At 48.9% G+C, this 19,304-nt stretch overlaps 1 protein-coding gene and 1 pseudogene across 1 annotated transcript; one reads left to right on the top strand and one right to left on the bottom strand.

The window, feature by feature from the left end:
* Positions 1-9,292: 9,292 nt before the first annotated feature.
* On the bottom strand, positions 9,293-15,979 carry CLRN2 (clarin 2). The gene is made up of 3 exons (XM_045833947.1): positions 15,727-15,979; positions 11,621-11,800; positions 9,293-9,558 (listed from the first exon to the last, which is right to left on the bottom strand). Exons 1-3 carry the CDS (start codon positions 15,977-15,979, stop codon positions 9,293-9,295), a joined length of 699 nt encoding a protein of 232 aa, XP_045689903.1.
* A 2,874-nt stretch (positions 15,980-18,853) lies between these two features.
* On the top strand, positions 18,854-19,085 carry LOC123815934 (annotated as a pseudogene).
* The last annotated feature ends 219 nt before the right edge of the window (positions 19,086-19,304 follow it).

The following is a 19,304-nucleotide window of genomic DNA, read 5'->3' as shown; positions in this document are numbered from 1 at the left end:
GCGGTTGTGGCTCTGGTGGGGAAGGTTTCCCTGGGGAACTAGGGGAGACTCAGAGCTGCAGGTCTCAGCCCAGGCCCTCTGACTCAGAATCTCAGGGAGCGTGAGCTGAAAGTTTGCATTCTTAAAAATCTGTCCAGTGATGCTGAAATTTGAAAGCTCTAGAAATGTATGTTCCTGCCTCCCACAGAATCTACTTCTGGAGTTGGAAAATCAGCACCCAACAATTCGAGCAGAATATAATTTGTAGAAGTGGAGGCCAGTTGAATCCGTGCATGAATTAAATTCTAGGACGAGGAGATTTGTGAAGGGAGAGGGGAAAGAATGCCTGAAACGCAGTGAGCACCCAACGCGTGGGGTCACGGTTTTCCCGGAGCTGAGGGGATGCCTTGCTTTGCCTCTGAGCACTGCGGTTCACACACACAAAAAACGGTTCATTTCACTTTTATCTGTTCAGCCAATGAACACAAATATAGCCAGAAACTTCTATGTCTTGAGCACTCTGTTTAAGGTCTGGGTGCCCTTCTCACCTGCAGGGAGTGTATCAATCAACCTATCGATTCAGGTAATTCTGTACTTACATCAGGGCCCTCGGGCAGAAGGTCCTCCTAAGCCAGAGATTTTCAGCCTTTTTCATATGATGGCACACATAAACTAATTACTAACACTCTGCAGCACATCAAAAAATACATCTTTGTGCCAATCCGACAAAAAAAAAATAGGTATAATTTTGATTCACTCACGCCAGACAGCTATTATTGTCATTTTTGCATTTGACAGTCTAAGGGAAAAGAGGACAGTGCCCCCGATGTTTTAAACATTCTCGCAGCCCACCAGTTGAAAACACTGCCCTAAGGTAGTGAATTAACGAGTCTGCTGTGGTCATTGGCACCATGCACTCAGCACTGCAACTGGGTGGTCTGCGCTACCTAACCTGAAGGGCATAGAGTTGCCCGAGGGTCTTGTAAAACTGCAGTTTCTCATTCCATGAGTCTGGGGCAGGGTCTGAGATTCTGCATTTCTAATAAGTTGTCTGGTGATGCCGAGGATGCTGGTCCATGAACCACAATGAGTAAGTCCTCTTTTTTTTTTTTTTAAGAAAATTTTAAAACAGGGTCAAAAGAACAGAAATCAGTTTCTGCCCTTTTCTGTGGCAGGCAGCCCTCCTTCCCCATGGGTCTGAGATGGATGGCTAGGCAGTGGGAAGGCAGGCCCAGCGCCCAAGCCTGGGGGAGGCTCGGAAGGGGCCTGCCAGGCACCTGTGGGGATCAAGCACAGTCCTTGGGCTGCAGGGCTCTGTGGCCCCTGGGGCTACTGCTTCAGGGAACAAGGTTTCCTCTTGCAGAATTGTCGTCTGTCTGCAGCAGCGGGCTGGGAAAGGGTTCAAAAAGGAGTGTGCCTGGGGCTGCCAAAGGCGGCAGCCCCTGACCCTCCCCTTCTCCTTGGCACCAGCCTCGAACACCTCAGAAGGAAAGGGCATGACCACAGGGAGCAGCAGCCTTGCGTAGGAAGCACCGTCTCACGTCTGAGCTCCGGAGAGGCTTTGCTGGGACTCCGTGGCCATGGGTGTCTCGGAGCTGGACTGCTGGCCAAGGTGGTGAACACCCTGCAGGGGCTCTGCCCTCAGCAGCTCCTGGCGTGGATGCGGAACTGGCTGCCTGTGAATCGTCACCATCCTCTCCCTTCCATATGGACTCGGGCCTCACCTGTGAATCTTTCTGACCAGCTAGTTCTTTCTCTGGGAACGTAAGTCTGGAATTTTGGTCTGTCCATCCTCACATGTCTTCTGAACTATCGACGATGACCATGACTGGCCTTAAACCTCTCCTAAGCCTTCCACGGCTCAGTGGTGCCTGCCTCCCGGGACAGCTGTTTTTCTTTATTTTTTCAATTCTTGTCTTAGCTTTCAGGCCCACTTGAGCTTTCTGTTCCTCAGACACCTCTGGTCTGAATCACCTTTTTTTAGCAGGAGTCTCACCTGGGGTGACCAGCCTCTGTCTCCCAGCTCCCCTGTCATCCAGCCTCAGCAGGGAATCCAGGCCTGCTAAGGATGGAATGTCAAGTTCGTTATACTTGAACGAGTGCCCACATGCCTTTTAAATAAGTTCCTTGCGTTCTTCTGCCTCCATGAGCTAAGAGTAAAGAACATGAATCCGCTTATTCTCACCACTATCAGGTCCAGGGTTTTCAGCAACCCCCTGACCTTTATCACCTTGGAGAAGAACCGTCCCTGTACTATACTATGAATGCCAGTCTTGAGAAATGCTGTAGGGTACATTTTTAATTTTTTTTTATTTTATTTTACCGTGAAGGTCTTTAGCGCGTGACAGCACTCACTTCCTTGTTTGGCAGTTGGTTCTCTACACCCACTCAGAGACAAACTGTTCTCAGCGGTGGAGGCTTCAGATAAACTCCTTTCTCTAATAAAACATCACTGACTTAAAAAATGAAGTGTTATTAGATGCCAACGTGTCAAATGTTTGCCTTCTATGATTTATCCTGTTGCAAAATTGATGCAGACCCCGGCTCGTGGGGTCCGAGACACTGTGGATGAGATACGACAAATTCACTTGGACTACCGAGTCCTGGGGAGGAAAAGGGACGGTATGACTTCTCTCCCAGGAGGAGAAAAAGCCTCGGAGTGCCTCGGCCACCCTCTCAAGGGGAGAGCGCCCCAACCCTTGCCTTGACAAGCTTTTATTGGGTTCAGTTTGCACAGGAATAAAGCTAATCAGTCATTGTCAGGCAGAAATGGTTAAACAATAGATAACATTCAAATAACTCTGAGGGCTTATTCTGAGTCAGGGTCAAAGAGTTAAAGGGCCACAAAACTTTGGGGAAACAAACTTATTTCAGGCTTGGACCCTTATAATTTAAATTGAAGGTATTAGCAAAGTAGGTTTCATAGGATTTTATGCATTCTTTCTTAGGCCTGATCACCCTAGGGAACCTCCCTTTCCAGCACAGGGCGGCACCCACCTCCAGCATTGTTTCAGGCTTAAGTCAGGCAGGGGAAGTAAGGCAGCCAAGAGATTAGGAGACTTCTCGCAGACAGAATGAGGACTCTGGTTATGTCAAAGCTGAGGGGTGAGGGTCCATCACCCCCTTTTTCTATAGACCCCAAGTCCTTCCCTGGGGGCCCCGTGATCGTGCCTGTCTTAGGTTGTCCCTCCCTTGAGGAATCTTACCCGTCATTGGCTAACCAATCAAGCATTGGGGGCCAGACAGGGTGAAGTAAAAGAGGCAGAGGTGGCCAGGGAGATAAGTTTTGTCTCCTTAGTAGCTTATGGTCCCAAGGTTGCTCACTCAACCTTAGCCAAGGGAGGGGGGGGGGTTGGTTACAGTTCCTGAAACCAGGCAGGGCGGTTCCCAACACAAAATCACATCTTATTTTGAAAAGTACTGTAATTCCATAATTAGGATTAATTAAATGTAAGTGCTTAACCTTGCAGGCACTGAGCGGTTTCTGTGGCACTGCCCACAGACTCAAGTACATCAGTCGTTCCCAATGCCAACTCTAACCTTTCAGCTGGAGAACTCAGAACACACACACAGCATACACACATAGCACATGGCATACACAGCACACACACACAGCACACGGCACACATAGCACACACACACTTAGGAATCTACTACCTTCTCCCCTTCCCCCCCACCAGGAGATTCTGGTTTAGTTATTTTAAAGCTCACTGGGTCATTTTGGCCATCAGCCAGGTTTGGAAACTGTTGAGCTGGTTCTTGTGTATCCATCCATCCACCTGTTAGGTAGGATAGGCAGCAAACCAAGGCAGGGAGGAGGAAAGAGACGTGTCTCACCCACTAACTCAGCAGGACTGGGCCTGGTCCATAATCTTGCCAGGTGTTCCGACACCACCGGAAACACCGTGCTAACACGGGAGGAGGGCAGTCCCTGAAATCCTGCGAACCTTCTCTACTCTCTGGGAAAGAAAGCCTTCGAAACTGTGCTTTCATCCCAAGGTCTAGGCGTGGGAAGAGAAGGGGGTCCACAGTGCCCAAGAAGAAGCCCGTAAGCCAATGTTGGTTAATAGCCTTCCCCTGGTCACTGTCTGTTTTACAAGGGAGTCCCTAATGCTTACAGAAAGTGCCCACAGATAACTTCAAGTAACTGCCCCAACTTTAATTAACTGCCTCCTGTCATGTATGTGTTTTACAATAAGATGAACAAATAGAGTCTGGAGCAAGATAAGGATTCGGGCTAACAGACCCCCACACACACCTAAGTTAGGGTAGTCACGTACTGCTCCCCCACCCGCCGAAAGCTGGCTCCGCCTTTATCTGTCAATCGATATGTAACTTCTTCAGCCCCATCCTGCCAACTATGTAAGTCCTCAACACAAAGGACCTGGTTGGTGCCTTTGGCCTCCCTTACCGTGCCCTGCCCTGAACCTATGCCTTTCCACTCCCACCTTAGCTAGACCCTTCTCTTCCATCAGAACATATCACCGATGAACCCTGCTTACATGCTGACAGACGTGCTGATCTGCAATTCTACTGTGTCAGCGAGAAAAACCAGGTTTCTCCCGTAACACATCCATGCAGTCATCCCTCCACCCTGCTTTCCCTCTTCCAGAAAAGGTTTGAAGTATTGACCTCAACAAAGTAAGTTAGGAAATCAATCATTAAAAAAATAAATAAATACAAATATCAGTGGTGAGTTCACCTTTATCTGCTTTCTCATAGTTTTGTGTTTCCCAAGTTTTCTTGGCGTGTTGTTATAATGATAATAACCTTTAAAGAGTGACCCATTATGGATAAAAAAAAATGAATCCAGTCAAGGTTGCTGTTTCTTTTTATACTCGGTGAGCTATCAGTTAACTGAATATTTTAGTTTTAGATCTCGCTGTTCCTCCACAGGACCAAAAGGAAAATCTTTAACGGCTGTGACTTGACCAATCACTGGTAAGATATAAGACCTCTGAGGTTCTAGCAGTTTCTGACCCACGGGTCCTGCCACACCTCCTCAAGAAATGACACCCAGCAATATTACATAAAATATAAGAAGAGCTTTCATTATTTGACTGAAATTTGAAGTTGGAATCTAGCACATTAGGATCGGACTGATGGGAATTGGTGATCCATTTGAGGTGCCAGGTCCAGCCAGCCGTCCCACTTGGGACACAACGCGATTCTAGCCAGTGGACTGCTTCCACCTAGTGGTGAAAAGTGGTCATACTACTTTTTTGTGTGTGTGTGTGTGTGTTTCAACCTCAGAATCATGGTTTATAAACATCAGACATTTATTTTTCACAGTTCTAGCAGTTGGAAGTCTGAGGTCAAGGTGTTGGCAGGGTTGTTTTCTCCTGAGGCCTCTCTCCTTGGCTTGTAGGTGGCCTGGGTCTTCACCTGTGTATCTAGGTCCTAATCTCTTTTTACAAGGGTGTCAGGCATCAGATTGGATTAGGTCCCACCCTAATAATCTTGTTTTAACTCAATCACCTCTTTAAAGACCCATCTCCGCACGTGGCCACATTCTGAGGTGCTGGGAGTCAGGACACTTCCATACTGCACGCGATCACTATTTGCACGTGATTACTATTAATAATTTTATTTACAAACCCGCCACAAGCTGCGTGAAGCTGTGTCAGGAGCCAACTTCGCCCACCGCCCGACCTGATGCTGTAATAAAAGGAAATGTTTGTGTTTCTTGTTCCTGGTCTGCAAACAGCCCGAACAATGTCCTATTCATCTTCATATCCTCAGAACCCAGTGCCGGCACAAAGTCATGCTTCCAAAATATCTATTGAGAAATAAAGTGAAAACTATCCGATCTAGGGGAGCACCGGGCAGGGGCATCCAAATAAACATTGGGAAACATTTTCAGTGCGAAGCTTTTGTTAACAGAGGTGGGAGATGGGGGTTCAGAAGCGACCAGATTAGCCCTGGGTTTTCATCCCTGGAGCTGGGGGATGGGTAATGGGACTGCACTGTAGTAGTATCTCTACTTTTACATACATTTAAAGTTTTCTGCCCTGGCTGGCGTAGCTCAGTGGATTGAGCTCGGGCTGAGAACCAAAGTGTCGCAGGTTTGATTCCCAGTCAGGGCACATGCCTGGGTTGCAGGCCATGGCCCCCAGCAACTGCACATTGGTGTTTCTCTCTCTCTCTCTATCTCCCTCCCTTCCCTCTCTAAAAATAAATAAATAAAATCTTTAAAAAATTTCCTTAATAAGAAATTTCTTTTAAAAGCCCCATTTGTTTACAAAGGGGCAAGAGACAGGGTTAGTATTGTATTATAATGAACCGGTCTGTCCCGGAAAGCCGATTGTTTTGTCTTTTGTCACAATGGCCTTTAGTTGAAGAACAATGACATTTACTTCCTCTTCTGGGAATGAGCCCAGACGAGGACTTCTCCGTGGTGGCTGGTGACAGCTTCATCTTTTCTTCAGCAAGAGGGGAGGGGACTGCTGAGTAACACAGTGATTGTTGTTCCATGTTGCCCTTCGGCTCAGACTTGGTAAATAGATTTGTCTTTAATGAAGACAGGAGAGAGGGATTATAGGAGCTGGTGGAAATTTCCACTGCGGGGAGGTGGGGTTGTCACGAGATTCCACGCTGACAGAGTCATTTAAAGGTTACAAAGAAGAGAACCACACAGAAATAAAACAGAGGTTTGATGTTTTTATGTGAAGAAAGGGGAATAATAAGAAACACACGATGCACACTGTTTGGGGTGAGGAGCGCAATATGACTGCATAGAAACGTCAGTTCTTTCATATGACCCTTTCCCCTTTCTTTCCTCCCGGTTCAAACTGGCCCCACCCAGCACCCTGACCCGCCCGCCTCCTTCTCGGTGGAAGACGGCTCCCTGAGGCACGGCGCCCTCAGGACAGGGGGTTCTGTCAGACCCATCTCCCTCAGTCACCACCATTCACGATTTTCCCAACGTCACACACTGTCTCAGTATGTCGCGCCCAGCCAGTCGGAGACTGACCTCTCTGGGGGGCAGGGATTTCGGTCTGTTTGTCCATTGCCCCACTCCCAGCACCCAGGTCGGCTTCAACCCTTGCTGAATGGATGAATGAATGAATGAGTGAGTGTGCCCTGGTCCTCAGATGTTAGTCATGCAAGCGGCCATCGCCAGAGCCTTCTGTGTTTGTGTCACTGATTGTTCGTACGTGTCGGCAGGACCTGACACTGACGTTGGTAGGACCCTGACATTTCATTTCCACCGGTTTCCTGTCACTATCTTTTGGATCCATCTCCTAGCGAGTTAAGTGTCCCTTCCAGCCATGTACCATTTGCATATTTGATGAGTGACATCAGTCCTCTAACTGGTAACGGCAGCTCTGTCTGGGGTGGGGGTGGAGGGCTGCAGGAGACACATGGGCCCTGCAGGGCGTCATAAGCAATGAGAAAAGAAGAGATGCCATAGAAACCTCTTGAAGCTCAGCATTAAGCAGAGGTAAAGTGAGTCCAAATCAGGTGTCTAATTCAGAGGTAATTTGGGGGATTAGATCACTTTTCCTTGGCATGACGTCAGGGGACCTGGGAAAGGATTCGCTCCAGCCGGCATCATGGGGAAGTGAATGAATAGGGTTGCACACCTGCATGAGGGAGAGGTTTCCGGAGAAATAGAACCAATAGTGTATGTTTGTGTGTGTGTGTGTGTGTGTGTGTGTGTGTATTGAGGGAGAGAAAGAGAGAGAGAGACGGGTTTATTCTAAGGGATTGGTTCACAGGATTGTGAAGACTGGCACGTCCAAAATCTGCAGTGTGTGCTGGTGGTCAGGAGCTCCAGGACAGATTTGCATTTTAAGTCCAATGGCAATTGTTGGCAGAGTCCCCTCTCCCTTGGGACTAGAAAACCTTTTTCTTAAGGTCTTCAACTGATTGGATGAGACCCACCCACACATGGAGAGCAGTCTGCTTTATTTAAAGTCTACTAATGTGAACATCAATCCCATCCAAAAAATACCTTCACAAAAACACCTAGTAGATGCCCTGGCCAGGTAGCTCAGGTACTTAGAGCATCATCCTGATACACCACAGTTGTGGGTTTGATTCCCTGTCAGCGCACGCATAAGGATCAACCAATGATGCATAAATAAGTGGAAAAACAAGTAATTGATCTCTCTCTCTCTCCACTCCTTTCTCTCTCTCTCAAATTAACTTTCAAAAATCTACTCTCTATGAGGCTGTCTCTAGAATAGTATTTGACCAAATATCTGGGTACCGTGGCCTAGCCAAGCCAACACATAAAGTTAACCATCGGAGCAGCACGTAGGAAAACCCAAACCCAACGCAAAACAGCTGGGCTTACCCAGCAGGCGAAGCAGCTCCCACCCCACTGGCTATCGCGTGCTTCCAAGCCCTCCGTGTAACTTTAGACCTTGCGCCTCCGCTCACGGCTGACACACCCCAAAATGCCCTTCTCCCAACCTGCTCCTTCACCACTGGACAAAAGCCTGCTCATCTTTCAAAGTTCAGATCAGATGTCCCCTCTGTGCCACTTTCTTGAGTCCCACATCCCATCCTGAAGAACTCATTCCTTCCCCGGCTCTGTGAGTCTGCACCATGACCGCACTGATCACACTCATTCGCCAAATGGCTCCCGCACCCACGACTCAACCTCTGACCTCAGCGAGTTACCCAACCTTCCTGTGCCTTAGTCTTCCACCTATAACATGGAAATAAAGTCGCACTGACCATGTGTGGTTGTAGTGAGGGCCTAATGTATGTAAAACTCTAAGAACAGTTTTTAGCATGTAGAAACCACAAAAATAGGAATAATTTTCATTCTCCGTGTTACTGTGGCTCTCCAATTCCTGTGCCGTGTGGGAAGACCCGGTGTTTCTGGAGGGCAGGGACCTCACCACATTCCCCTACGAAGGTGTAGAATAGACCGTGGTGTGTAGGCGTTTATTGGAGTTCTCAGGATCTTACGTTTGTGGAATGTTCTACAGCATCCAAAGGCTAGCAACATTATAGCCCATTAAAACCTCTGTACAATCTTGCGAGGTCACTCGCACCCCCATACTGCGATGAGGAAACTGAGGAGTAGACACTCAGTGCATTGTCCAATGTCACAGCTGGCAAGTGCAAAGTCTCCAACTCCAGCTCCAAGTCCAAGGTCGTTGAGAGAGAAAGCAGAAATGCCAGGAATTCAGGAAAGTTTTTCTTTTCTGGCCCAGGTACCACCCTTCCTCCGTCCATCTCCTCCTTCTTATTGCCGAAATCATGGCCATGCTGGACTGTGAAGCCCGCAACAGCGATGGGGCCCCCATCCCTACCCCAGAACTGACCCGGGAAAGGGCGTGGCAGGAGAGCGTTCTTAATACAAGATGTCCTCGGCCGTGACCGTGGCCTCCTCCATTTTGGTCTTCACCTCTGGGAGGGGAATCTGACTGATGGCCACCACGACCAAGTTGGCAGCGTGGGCTGAGGCGCTGGCCACGCAGATCCAGAAGGACTGCTCGTATCGTTCCTCCACCACGACGAAGCGAAAGAGCCTCTCCTGGAAGTTGGCGATCCGCTCCGTCAGGTCGTGGAACTTCACCGCGGCCACGAAACTGCCGATGGCCAACGCCACAACTCCACCTGAAACCCGAAAAGTGGGCACTCTTATTCCCACCTTCCAACTGGGCTGTTGGAACGACTTTATGGGAGGTGGCATTTTTGGGGCACAGGCAACAGACTGGCTTTGGGTTTTAAAAAAACCCTTAGGGAGGCACAAACATCACGCTGCTTCTCAAAGCTGCAGAAAACCTGCCCAGTGTGGGAGGTGAGAGGTGCTGGAGAAACAGAAGGAGCTTCACATCAGATGGACTTTCACCCTCGACCCGTCCACTTTCTTCCCCGGCCCAGCGCCCTTCTGTCTGCACTGGATTTTAGGATTTGGGCGCAGACCGGAAGGGCAATGTGGGACCATATGAAGAACATCTTACCGTGCAGACTGGGGTCTCAACAGAGCGTAGACCGTTCTTTCCCCTTTAACGACCCTCCTCCCAGGCCTTACATTACGAAGCAACAAGAGGAGGAAAGCAAAGTAGGGGGGAAACTGGAAGGGTTCCAGACTTCACGTGTTTCCCTACTCGCTGCTTCAAACTTTGTGCTCTCTCTCTCTCCTTCTCTACTGCTTTGATTTTAATTAATATTTCAAAAATACACTTACTAGGTTGTTTGTTTAGATTATTATATCTTCACTGAAGAAAACATGGATACCAGAGAACATCATAAAGATAAAAACACAAATTCACTTTTGTCTGAAAAGCCAGGTATAAACACTTGAGACATCTGGGTGTATTTCCTTGCATTTCTTTCTCTTGAGCAAAATTAGTGTTATGGTGCTCTTACTATTTAACACTTGATTTTTTCCCCTTACTTGAACATTTTCCCATGTTGTCAAATATTTTAAACTGGTATGTAGCGACATTTCTAACTCCTAGCGACATACCTAACTAATGTAACTAAGTTTAATTAAGTGAGATCTTATTTCTGGATACCCAGATTGCTTCTAATTTTTGACATTGGAAAGCGCTGCAGGGAACCCCTTTTTATGTACATCTTTGTGTTCTTTCCTAGTTATTTCCCCAGCAAAAATCCCTATTGGGGTCATTTCATGAAAGGACACTCATCTTTTTATGCCTTTTGACACTCATGTTTTGTCAGAATGCCTTTTTTTTAATACTCTGGTCTGTGGAGCCTGAGAGTGTCGTCTCTCTGAGGAAGGACATGGGCAGAGACAAGCACTTCCTTAAGAAGCAGCACCGGGCACTGGCACCTGCCAGCCCAGTGCGGGTTCAAGAGAGAGCAGCAGGACACCTGTAGCCCAGGTGCGGGCAAGCGTGTGCACTAGTAATTCTGTAGGAGGGCCGCAGCCTGCGAACATGGGCCGACACACGATCATCAGCTTACCAACACTGCATGCTAACACACGACCAAGCTGCAGCCCCGCTCCTGTGCACCGTGCTCGCCCTGGCTGAGGTGAAGGCCGTGGGAGGTGCCTGCCATAATGCCTTGACCGCGAGACGCGGCTTTTCTGAAGGGGTGCTCGTTTCTCCTCGTTTTGTTATTTTCATCACACATGATTTTTTGAAAGTTTATAATTATATGTGAATTAGTTTCTATGTTCCAATGTACTCCCAATTCAACACACAGACACACACACACCCCTTTTGCACTGAGGTTTGGCTTGGAAAACAGGTCATGGTATCATGAGTGAGACCATGGGTTAATGCAAAAGCGAAGGGCTGGGACTCAGTTCTCCCTGGGTTGGAATCCCACCGCTGCTCCTCACTGCCGCGTGCCCCTAGGCACACCTCTGGACTTCTCTGAGCTTCAGGCTCCCCCTCTGTAGACATAGGTCGAATAACACTTAATACCACCTTATGTGGAGGTTGTGAGGTTTAAACAAAACAGGCAGGTAAAATCCCCAGGTTTCTTCTGTCATTTGTGAGGTTCCTCCCACCTCACTGCAGCAGCAGCAGCAGCCACTCACGCCACAGTCAGCGAAGAGGACATCTGGGCCCACCCAGGAGGTTAGAGACCCGGGAAGTGAAGGCTGATTAATTTCCTCACACCTCCGCCCAGTGTCTCAGAGCTGTGCCTGGTGATGGTGCGGACACAGGTCTTCCCCCCACCCCACCCCCGCCTCCTTTACCTGCAATGACGTTCCATAGGCAGATGCCCCCAGGGCCGTTGACTGCCTTGTAGGGGACCTGGATCATGTTGAGGATGGCAAAGCCCATGCTGACCAGAGCCAGGGGCAAGGCCAGGAAGAGCAGCAGCAGAATCAGCACGTGGAGGCCTGCGTTGAGCTCCTTCACCAGCTGTGGGAAGACTGGGCAGAGAAGGCACGGCCATGATTTCAATGTCAAAGCTCAGGTCAAGTTCAGAAAGCCCAGGCTGGCCCACCACGGAGGCTTTAATAGAGGGGCGTGAGGGCCAGGCTGCACGTGCTGGGTTTCCAAAGACCTAGACCCTTCCCAAGTGGAAGTTGTGGCCCCCAGATCTGCCACATGTCAGTTGACCAACAATCCTTTCTCCCTTGGGGAGAATGAAAAATCAGAATGCGATCTGGTTGGCAATTTAAGTTGCATCGACTCCGTAGCTCTGGGACCTGGTGTAAGCTGGAGCATATAAGCCCAGGTGGTGTCTCTTTAGCAAAGGAGGCTTGCAAGAGAGTCAGCAAAAGAGTCACCAAAAGAGAGCCAATCGCAAAGCTTGAATCCGGGTCAGAGGGTTGCCTTCATGAGATCAGAACGGGTCTCAGGCGTCTGTGTGCAGAGGGCAGTGGGGTGTAGCCGAGTGAAGCCTAGATCTGGGTTCAAATCCCAGCCTTGATCATTTGCCACAACTGCAACCTACGCCCCTCTGAACCCTGCCCTCCATACCCATCTAACAAGGCGGTTGAGTGGCACAAGTGACGAGCATAGAGATGGTAACAGCGCCCACTATTGGGCACTATGGGAAGCAAGGAGCATCGCCTTGGATCCCTCACAATGACTCAGCAAGGTAGACATTATTTCCTGTGTCTGATGGACACTCGGCCCTTACGTTGCACAATATTCTTCTATTGCAGAATGTTCGTATGCATGTGGTAGGATAATTTAGTGAAATATTCCTTTGTATTTGTTTTTTCTATATTTGCCGTCACGTCCTGGCTGTGATAGAGTATTTTAAATATCGTCAGTTTTCCAAAAGGGTGGCTGTGATTGTTGCTGTTACTATTTTTACTCTATGGCTTGGAGAAAGTCATGGGACTTCTCAGAGCCTCAGTCTCCTCATCCATGCAATGGGGATAATAATGCCTGCACAGTGCATGAATTGAGGGTAATCAGAGGTTACGGAGCACAGTCATGGGCCAAGCATTTCACATTTGCTCTCCTTCAATCCTCGTGACAAAGATATGAGGTTGATTTTATTCACGGTCCTTCCCCACAGGCTGGGAGATGTTGAATCCCCTGTCTTTGGGCAAGGGGAGCCTGAACTCTACATACAGGAGTATGGCCTTGCGTGACGTGCATTATACAGAGTTTAGATCCCTGTTTTCAGTAGTGATAAAGGAAGACTTTAACACGATGGAAACTAAAGAGCTTCCGGGCATACCCATTTCTTGTAGCTGTTCTGAGGTTTCTACAGAACGTCTCCTGGTCAAATTGGGCTTCATCCCATGAGCTCCAAGCTCTCTGCTCCATCCCTTGATACCATTGGCCAGCACCTCTTTGTCCGCCCTCGGTGGCCAGGACTCAGAGCTTCCCTGGTTCCTCTCACCGACACCCCCCCTCCAGTGCCCCTGCGCCTTTGCTGGCTCACGGCCTCCCTTTACTCACGGAAGGTTGGCGCCTCCCCGGCCCGAGAACTAGCATTTTGGCCCTTCTCCCTTTAAAGTGTCCTTTCCACTCAGAAGTTTCCAGACTCTCCACATCCCCGTCCTTAGTTTTGATCTAACTTTCCAGTCTGTGTTTCCACTAACGGTTATCTCCGCCGGGTTATCGTATCAGCTTTGGAAACTGTGCCCTGGAAAATGCACTTCTTTCCAAGGGATTCTTCTGGGTGACGCTTCTCTCTCCCTTTTCCTTCCCTTCTGTCTCAGTGCCCCATAATTTTGTTTTTTACACTTGCAGACCCTTTTTATTCCAAATGTGGTAGGTTATGACTAGTTGCCTAATTGTTTCATTATCCCCTTTCCTGCAGTGCAGTCCTGACAGCACAGGACCGGCACAGCAATCTGCACCAAACCCTTAAAATGGGAAATAATCATCTCTGTGACTGGCAAAGATCAAAACACTTGCTAATACGCTGTGTTGATAAAGGCGAAGGGAAGAAGGCACTGCCAGACTTTGTAGGCGTATTAATTCGTACACCCTCCTCAGGGGGCATCATCTGTCTAAACAATTTCTCGAAAGCATACCCACGCGTGCTTGAGGCTGTATACATCTGATATTCATTACAGTAGCCAAACGTTGGAGAAGAACCCAGATGGGAAATTGCTAGTTCTGTGCTCTCAGGTGTGGAAAAGATCTTAGCTGGTTGCGATGTACCGGCGACCCTTGAACGGCACGGGCTTGAACCTCACGGGTCCACCTACACGCTGCTCTTTTTCATGTGGCAAACAGATGGCGTAAACCTACGGGATCGATCAATACAGCTCAGTACTGTATGTGTACTTTCTCTTCCTTGTGACTGAATAGTTTCTTTAGCTCACTTTACTGTAACATACAGTGTGTAATACACATAACATACCAAGTATGTGTTGGTCGGCTGTTTATATTATCCGTAAGGCTTCTGGTCACAGCAGGCTTTAGTAATTACGTTTTTGGGGAGTCAAAAGCTGTACACAGATATTCAACTTTGTGGGGGTGTTGGCACCCCTCCCCATGCTGTTCAAAAGTCAATTGTGTAGCTCTTCGGTTTTCTCTCTGGCTGGTTTGGAGATTGATTCTCTGGGGTGAGTTTCCTTTTAACATGTCCTTTACTTTGATTTGTGTGTGTGTGTGTGTGTGTGTGTGTGTGTTTTCTGCCTTCTAGGTTATATTTTTAATAGAGCTATTTTTTTCCAATATCATCAGTGTCCCCACTTCAATTTAATTCCCATTTAATAGTTGCATTCCAGTTTAAATGCAACTATTCCTAGAGACTTTTTTCTTGAATCTGCATAACAAATATGCATTTCCGTCACGTATATAAAATGATGCCAATTTTTATTAGTGCATTTGTCAATGGCCCAGCTTCGGTCTTTAAAAATATAATAAGACACTAGCCCTGGCCAGGTTCCTGAGAGCTGCAATTCTGAAATATAGAAATCAAATACTGGATAAAATTCTTTGCCCCCTTGCATCAGCCATGTGTTGACTAATTGTGATTTTGTAGGGCACTGTTCTCCCCAGCGAACTGATTGATTCTAAAGCCTTGCAGGATATTGCCTTGTTTTGTTTTGTTTTTTTCTTCCCAGAAAACCCTGCACAAGCCGGTCATGGTGTCCTGCTCTATTTACATCCAGAGCAGCTCTGACCGGACACTGGATGCCAGCGGACATCTGTGCCCCTCAGCCGACCGTTGCGCCCGCCCACGTTCCCGGCCAGCAGCCTGGGGCCTTGCCCGAGGTCTCCCCGCCGGCAAACATCCAAGCTGAGCTTTGAACCACGGTAGTCCGATTCCGGAGGCCAGGCACGGAGCCCCTTTGCTTTTTCGCAGACTAGGCAGCTTTCATACAAACAGACGTGGGAGCCGTTGCCGAGCTCCCTGGAGGCTCGTCTCTGCGGGCAGTGTACTGCACCTGCGCGCTGGACTGGCCCAGCACACCCCGGTCATGTGCCCTTGGCTCTGAAGCCTGGCTTCTGCCGTTTCCTGGCTGCGTGACCTCAGGCGGGTTATGCAACCTCTCCCAGCCTCAGAGTAGTCCTCTGCAAAGTGGGATTGTTAGTAATTCCTTCCTTTGACATTTGTTACAAGGCTTAAGAGACAAGTGGTGCAAAGCCCTAGTAGAATGTTTGACACAGGCAAGCACTCGATATTTTAGTATTTACTCATATTGGTTAACTGAAGGATTACAAACCCCATTTCTACTGTTTCTATGAGCCTCAACATGGGGGGATAATAGGTCTCTTCTTAGTGCTGAACGAGGACCCCAGGGGTTAGCATGGACTTTGTCATTATGCCTTAGGGTGAGGCAGCAGTCGAATTCCACCCTTACATAAACACCCTTCCAAATTCGAATTAAAAAATAGTGTTCTTAAGCATCTTTCATGCCCCAAATGTACTCACTCGTGAACTGGGACTGGCGGCCCCCCAGCCCGCACTGCCGCACCTTACACCCGCGGAAGAGCCCGTAGTAAATGTCCCCGATGAACTTGACCAGCTCTGGATCGGTGGCGTTGACCAGGTCCACTCCAGTCTGACAAAGGATTTTCCCGCTCAGCCAGTGGGGCACCGCCAGGGCCACGATGATCAGGACGAAGGAGGAGAAGCTGAGTAAGGACGCCAGCCCGAACCACACCTTTTTGAACCATCCAGGCATTCTAGTGGGCGCAGGTCATCCCCGAGGTGTCCCAGCTGCAGCGGGGACCGTGGACATCTCCCGGGCGCTCGGCAAGCCTCGCGTCCAAGGGCGGCTCTTCCGAACACACCATTTCAAGGTCCCAAGTCCGCCCGCAGGTCCTCCCGCCGTGCCTGCGCCCGCAGCCCGTGTTTGCTACGAGCACATCCGGAAGTCTCTGCAGAGACAGCCTTCACCTGACCGTGTGGCGGCGTGCGTTACTGAAGGAAGCAACCCGACACCTCCCACCGGACTAATGTTTCAGCCGAGGGTTTAATTGTTCCTCCTTTCAAGTGTTTAAATGACCCCGGTGTGGACCTCTTCAGGCCGAGGACGACATCATTAGCAGGCACAGCCAGGCAGCTCGGACCATACAGAGACGCTGACGATTCTCAAAAATGCATTCAGTGGAAGGAGACAGGTGGAATCGTTGGCATTTAAATATTCCAGCAATGCGTGGTATCGAATGTCGATCACTCCGATGATGTGTGCCCGGGCATTTGTTTCTCTAAAATGTCACCGCTGTCAGAGTCCCCAGAACCGTTTGTTAGGAATACCGTGAGATGACCTCCGTGCCCAGGGCTTTTAACTGCAGCGTGGACGCAAGGCCTTGGGATTCTCAGATTCATCACCGGGCGGGGCTGCCGTGGGTGAAACTGCAGCAGGGGCCTGTTTGTGACGGGTGGGGTGGCCTGGACCCAGCACTTACCTTCCTCCCTGCCACCCCCTGCCCAGTCTGCCGTGTCACTGAAATGGGAGAGGAACATTCTGGTGTGTTGGCAAACAGTGATCACCCCTTGGGGGCCTTTATTCTCTTCTCACAGTGAAGATGTCTCTTTTCCTTTCACTCTGTAGGCACTAGGAATGAAATATTCCCTTAGTTCTATCTTAATGCAGTGGATTTTAAAATTTCAACTTTTAGTCTATGGCTTACATGTCAACTTACTATCTTGTGAGACAGGCAACCACCACTGTCAATAGCTTTGGGGAGCGACATTGGGCAGAAGGGTCACGGTAAATCCCTTTTTTTGGGTCACGGCGTTGGAGTGGGGTTCAGGAGGTTTCCTTGCTAACCAACAGGATTTGGAAACCTCACCTGGAGAGTGCCGAGGAGGAAGAGGGACCTGGGGACCGCAATGCCAGCTTCCCTCCCTGTCACTGGGGTTCGCTGCTGCGGTCTCTCCGCAATGAACGCAGAGATGCCCCTGAAACTTCTGCAGAGCTCTGCCACCGACACAGGGCTCTCCCGCGTGCTCGCTCACCCGATGCTCAGGCACCGTTCGTGGTGAGCAGGGGGTGTACCACTCCAGCCATTTCTCTCCTGGGGAAACTGAAGGTCAGGGCTGTGGCTGGGTTTCGGGTTTCAGGTTTGACAGGCTGTGGCTCATTTTCCTGACAGTGACCTGGAAATAGCAAACATTTTTCTGGTAATGAATAACAAAATGCATATACAAGAGTGCTTGGCATGGTAATAAGTGGTCAGTAATGATGCTCTTATTTTAAGATTAAGCATGCTTTGAGAGGCAGGACATGTGTGATACTTTTGCATCCCATTTCAGGCCCGAATGATGGAACTGTAGCAACTTTGGGTGTTTCAGAGGTAATGCAACTGGTTTTAGAAAAATTCAGTAGGAAACAAGGGCTCCTCACCAAGCCTTTGCATGACAAGTGGCCGTGTGGTTCAGCAGAACTCTTGAAGACCTGGGTTCAAATGCCTGCTCTTCCATGCCAGTGCCCGGGACGCTCGTGACTTGGTTTCCTAAGCTGTCATACAACTCCCGGGCCAAGTAAAATGAAACAGCACGTGCAGATCACGCAGCACAGTGCATGGCACACAGAGAGCCCTAAGTAGATGCTGTTCTGCCCATCCAGGCTTCCAGCCGTTCTGTTTCCTGGCAACAAAGCTGCTAATCATAGAATGAGCTGCAGGATGCATCCTGTTCTCTAATGACGTATTTCTGCCTGTCTTATCTGGCACAAGTGTATCGAGCAAACATCTGTGTGCCTGCTGGGAACAGGGCCCTGTGTTGGGGTGGAGAGTGACACAAAGATGTCCAGCACGGGATCCTGCTGTCAAGGTCACGGCAGCATTAGGACAGTGGTTCTCAGTCACGGGAGATTTTTGCTTTTCCTCACCCCAGGGGGCACTTGGAAATATCTGGTGACATTTTGGGTTGTGATGACTGGAGGGGTGGGATGCTGCTACTGGCATCTAGAAGGTACAGACCAGAGATGCTGTGAGCATCCTACAGTGCACAGCACCGCCCGCCCCCCCCATGCCCGCACAAAATGACAGTGCTGCAGTTGAGAAACCCTGTATCAGGGGCACAGGCCACGCGCAGAAGTTAGCTGATTTGAGAGAGAGAAAATGCCAGCCTCTGCCGGTGGGGCAGGTGGTACCATTTGGTGGGGTCCCAGTGTGGACCTGTGACCTTTGATGTTCCTGTCAAAGGGGGGCTTACAGTCCCCATAGGTCCAAGGACAGTATTATGGGACTTGGCATCGTTACACTTGTGTCAGACCAAAGGCCTGTTATGTACTCACATTTTTAAGCAAGCTTGTAAGCATTTTCCGCGATATTTCTTTTTGTATCAAAAGCATTCATCTGGGAAGTATAAACACTTAAAGTATAGTATACTACAATTTTTGTATTGCTTGTTTGGAAAATTTTAATGCTTCAATGTATCCCAAGTAGCTATTTAAGTATCTACCCCCCACTCCCAAAATGCAAGAAGCCTGAAATTCACACTCTCTGGGAGGCCCAATGAATTATAACAGGAGTAGTGGCAAAAACAACAATATTAATAATGCTTAACCAGCTTTTGGCGGTATCTTTGAGCTCACTGAATGGATACCATGAGCAAAGCTTACCCTCCCAAGCTAAAGAACATTTATGGACAAGAGGTTATCATTGAAATTAAATGGTGGCAGACATGTTCGAGGAATATTGCAGGGATTTGAACCCTTGATGAATCTTATGATAGATGAATGTGCGGGCGTGGCAACTAGTGGGCAGCAGCACAGCGTTGGAAGGGTGGTAATACGAGGCAATGGTATCACCATGTTACAAGCCTTGGAAGGAGTGTAAAGAATGGCTGCGTTCACCACCAGAGAAACCAGCTGCTTCCACGTCCCCTCTCCACATCTCCTGTTTCACTGCAATATAAAAATCGAATCTTATTGAGCTCGGGCTGTGAACCAAAGCATCGCAGGTTCGATTCCCAGTCAGGGCACATGCCTGGGTTGCAGGCCACGGCCCCCAACAACCGCACATTGATGTTTCTCTCTCTTTCTCCCTTCCTTCCCT

The sequence above is a fragment of the Phyllostomus hastatus genome, unplaced genomic scaffold (assembly GCF_019186645.2).
Source record: "Phyllostomus hastatus isolate PE091 unplaced genomic scaffold, TTU_PhHast_1.1 phas_contig_196, whole genome shotgun sequence".
NCBI classification, from domain to species: domain Eukaryota; kingdom Metazoa; phylum Chordata; class Mammalia; order Chiroptera; family Phyllostomidae; genus Phyllostomus; species Phyllostomus hastatus.
Note: the sequence above shows the minus strand (reverse complement) of the source record. Positions and strands in the feature narration are given on the sequence as shown.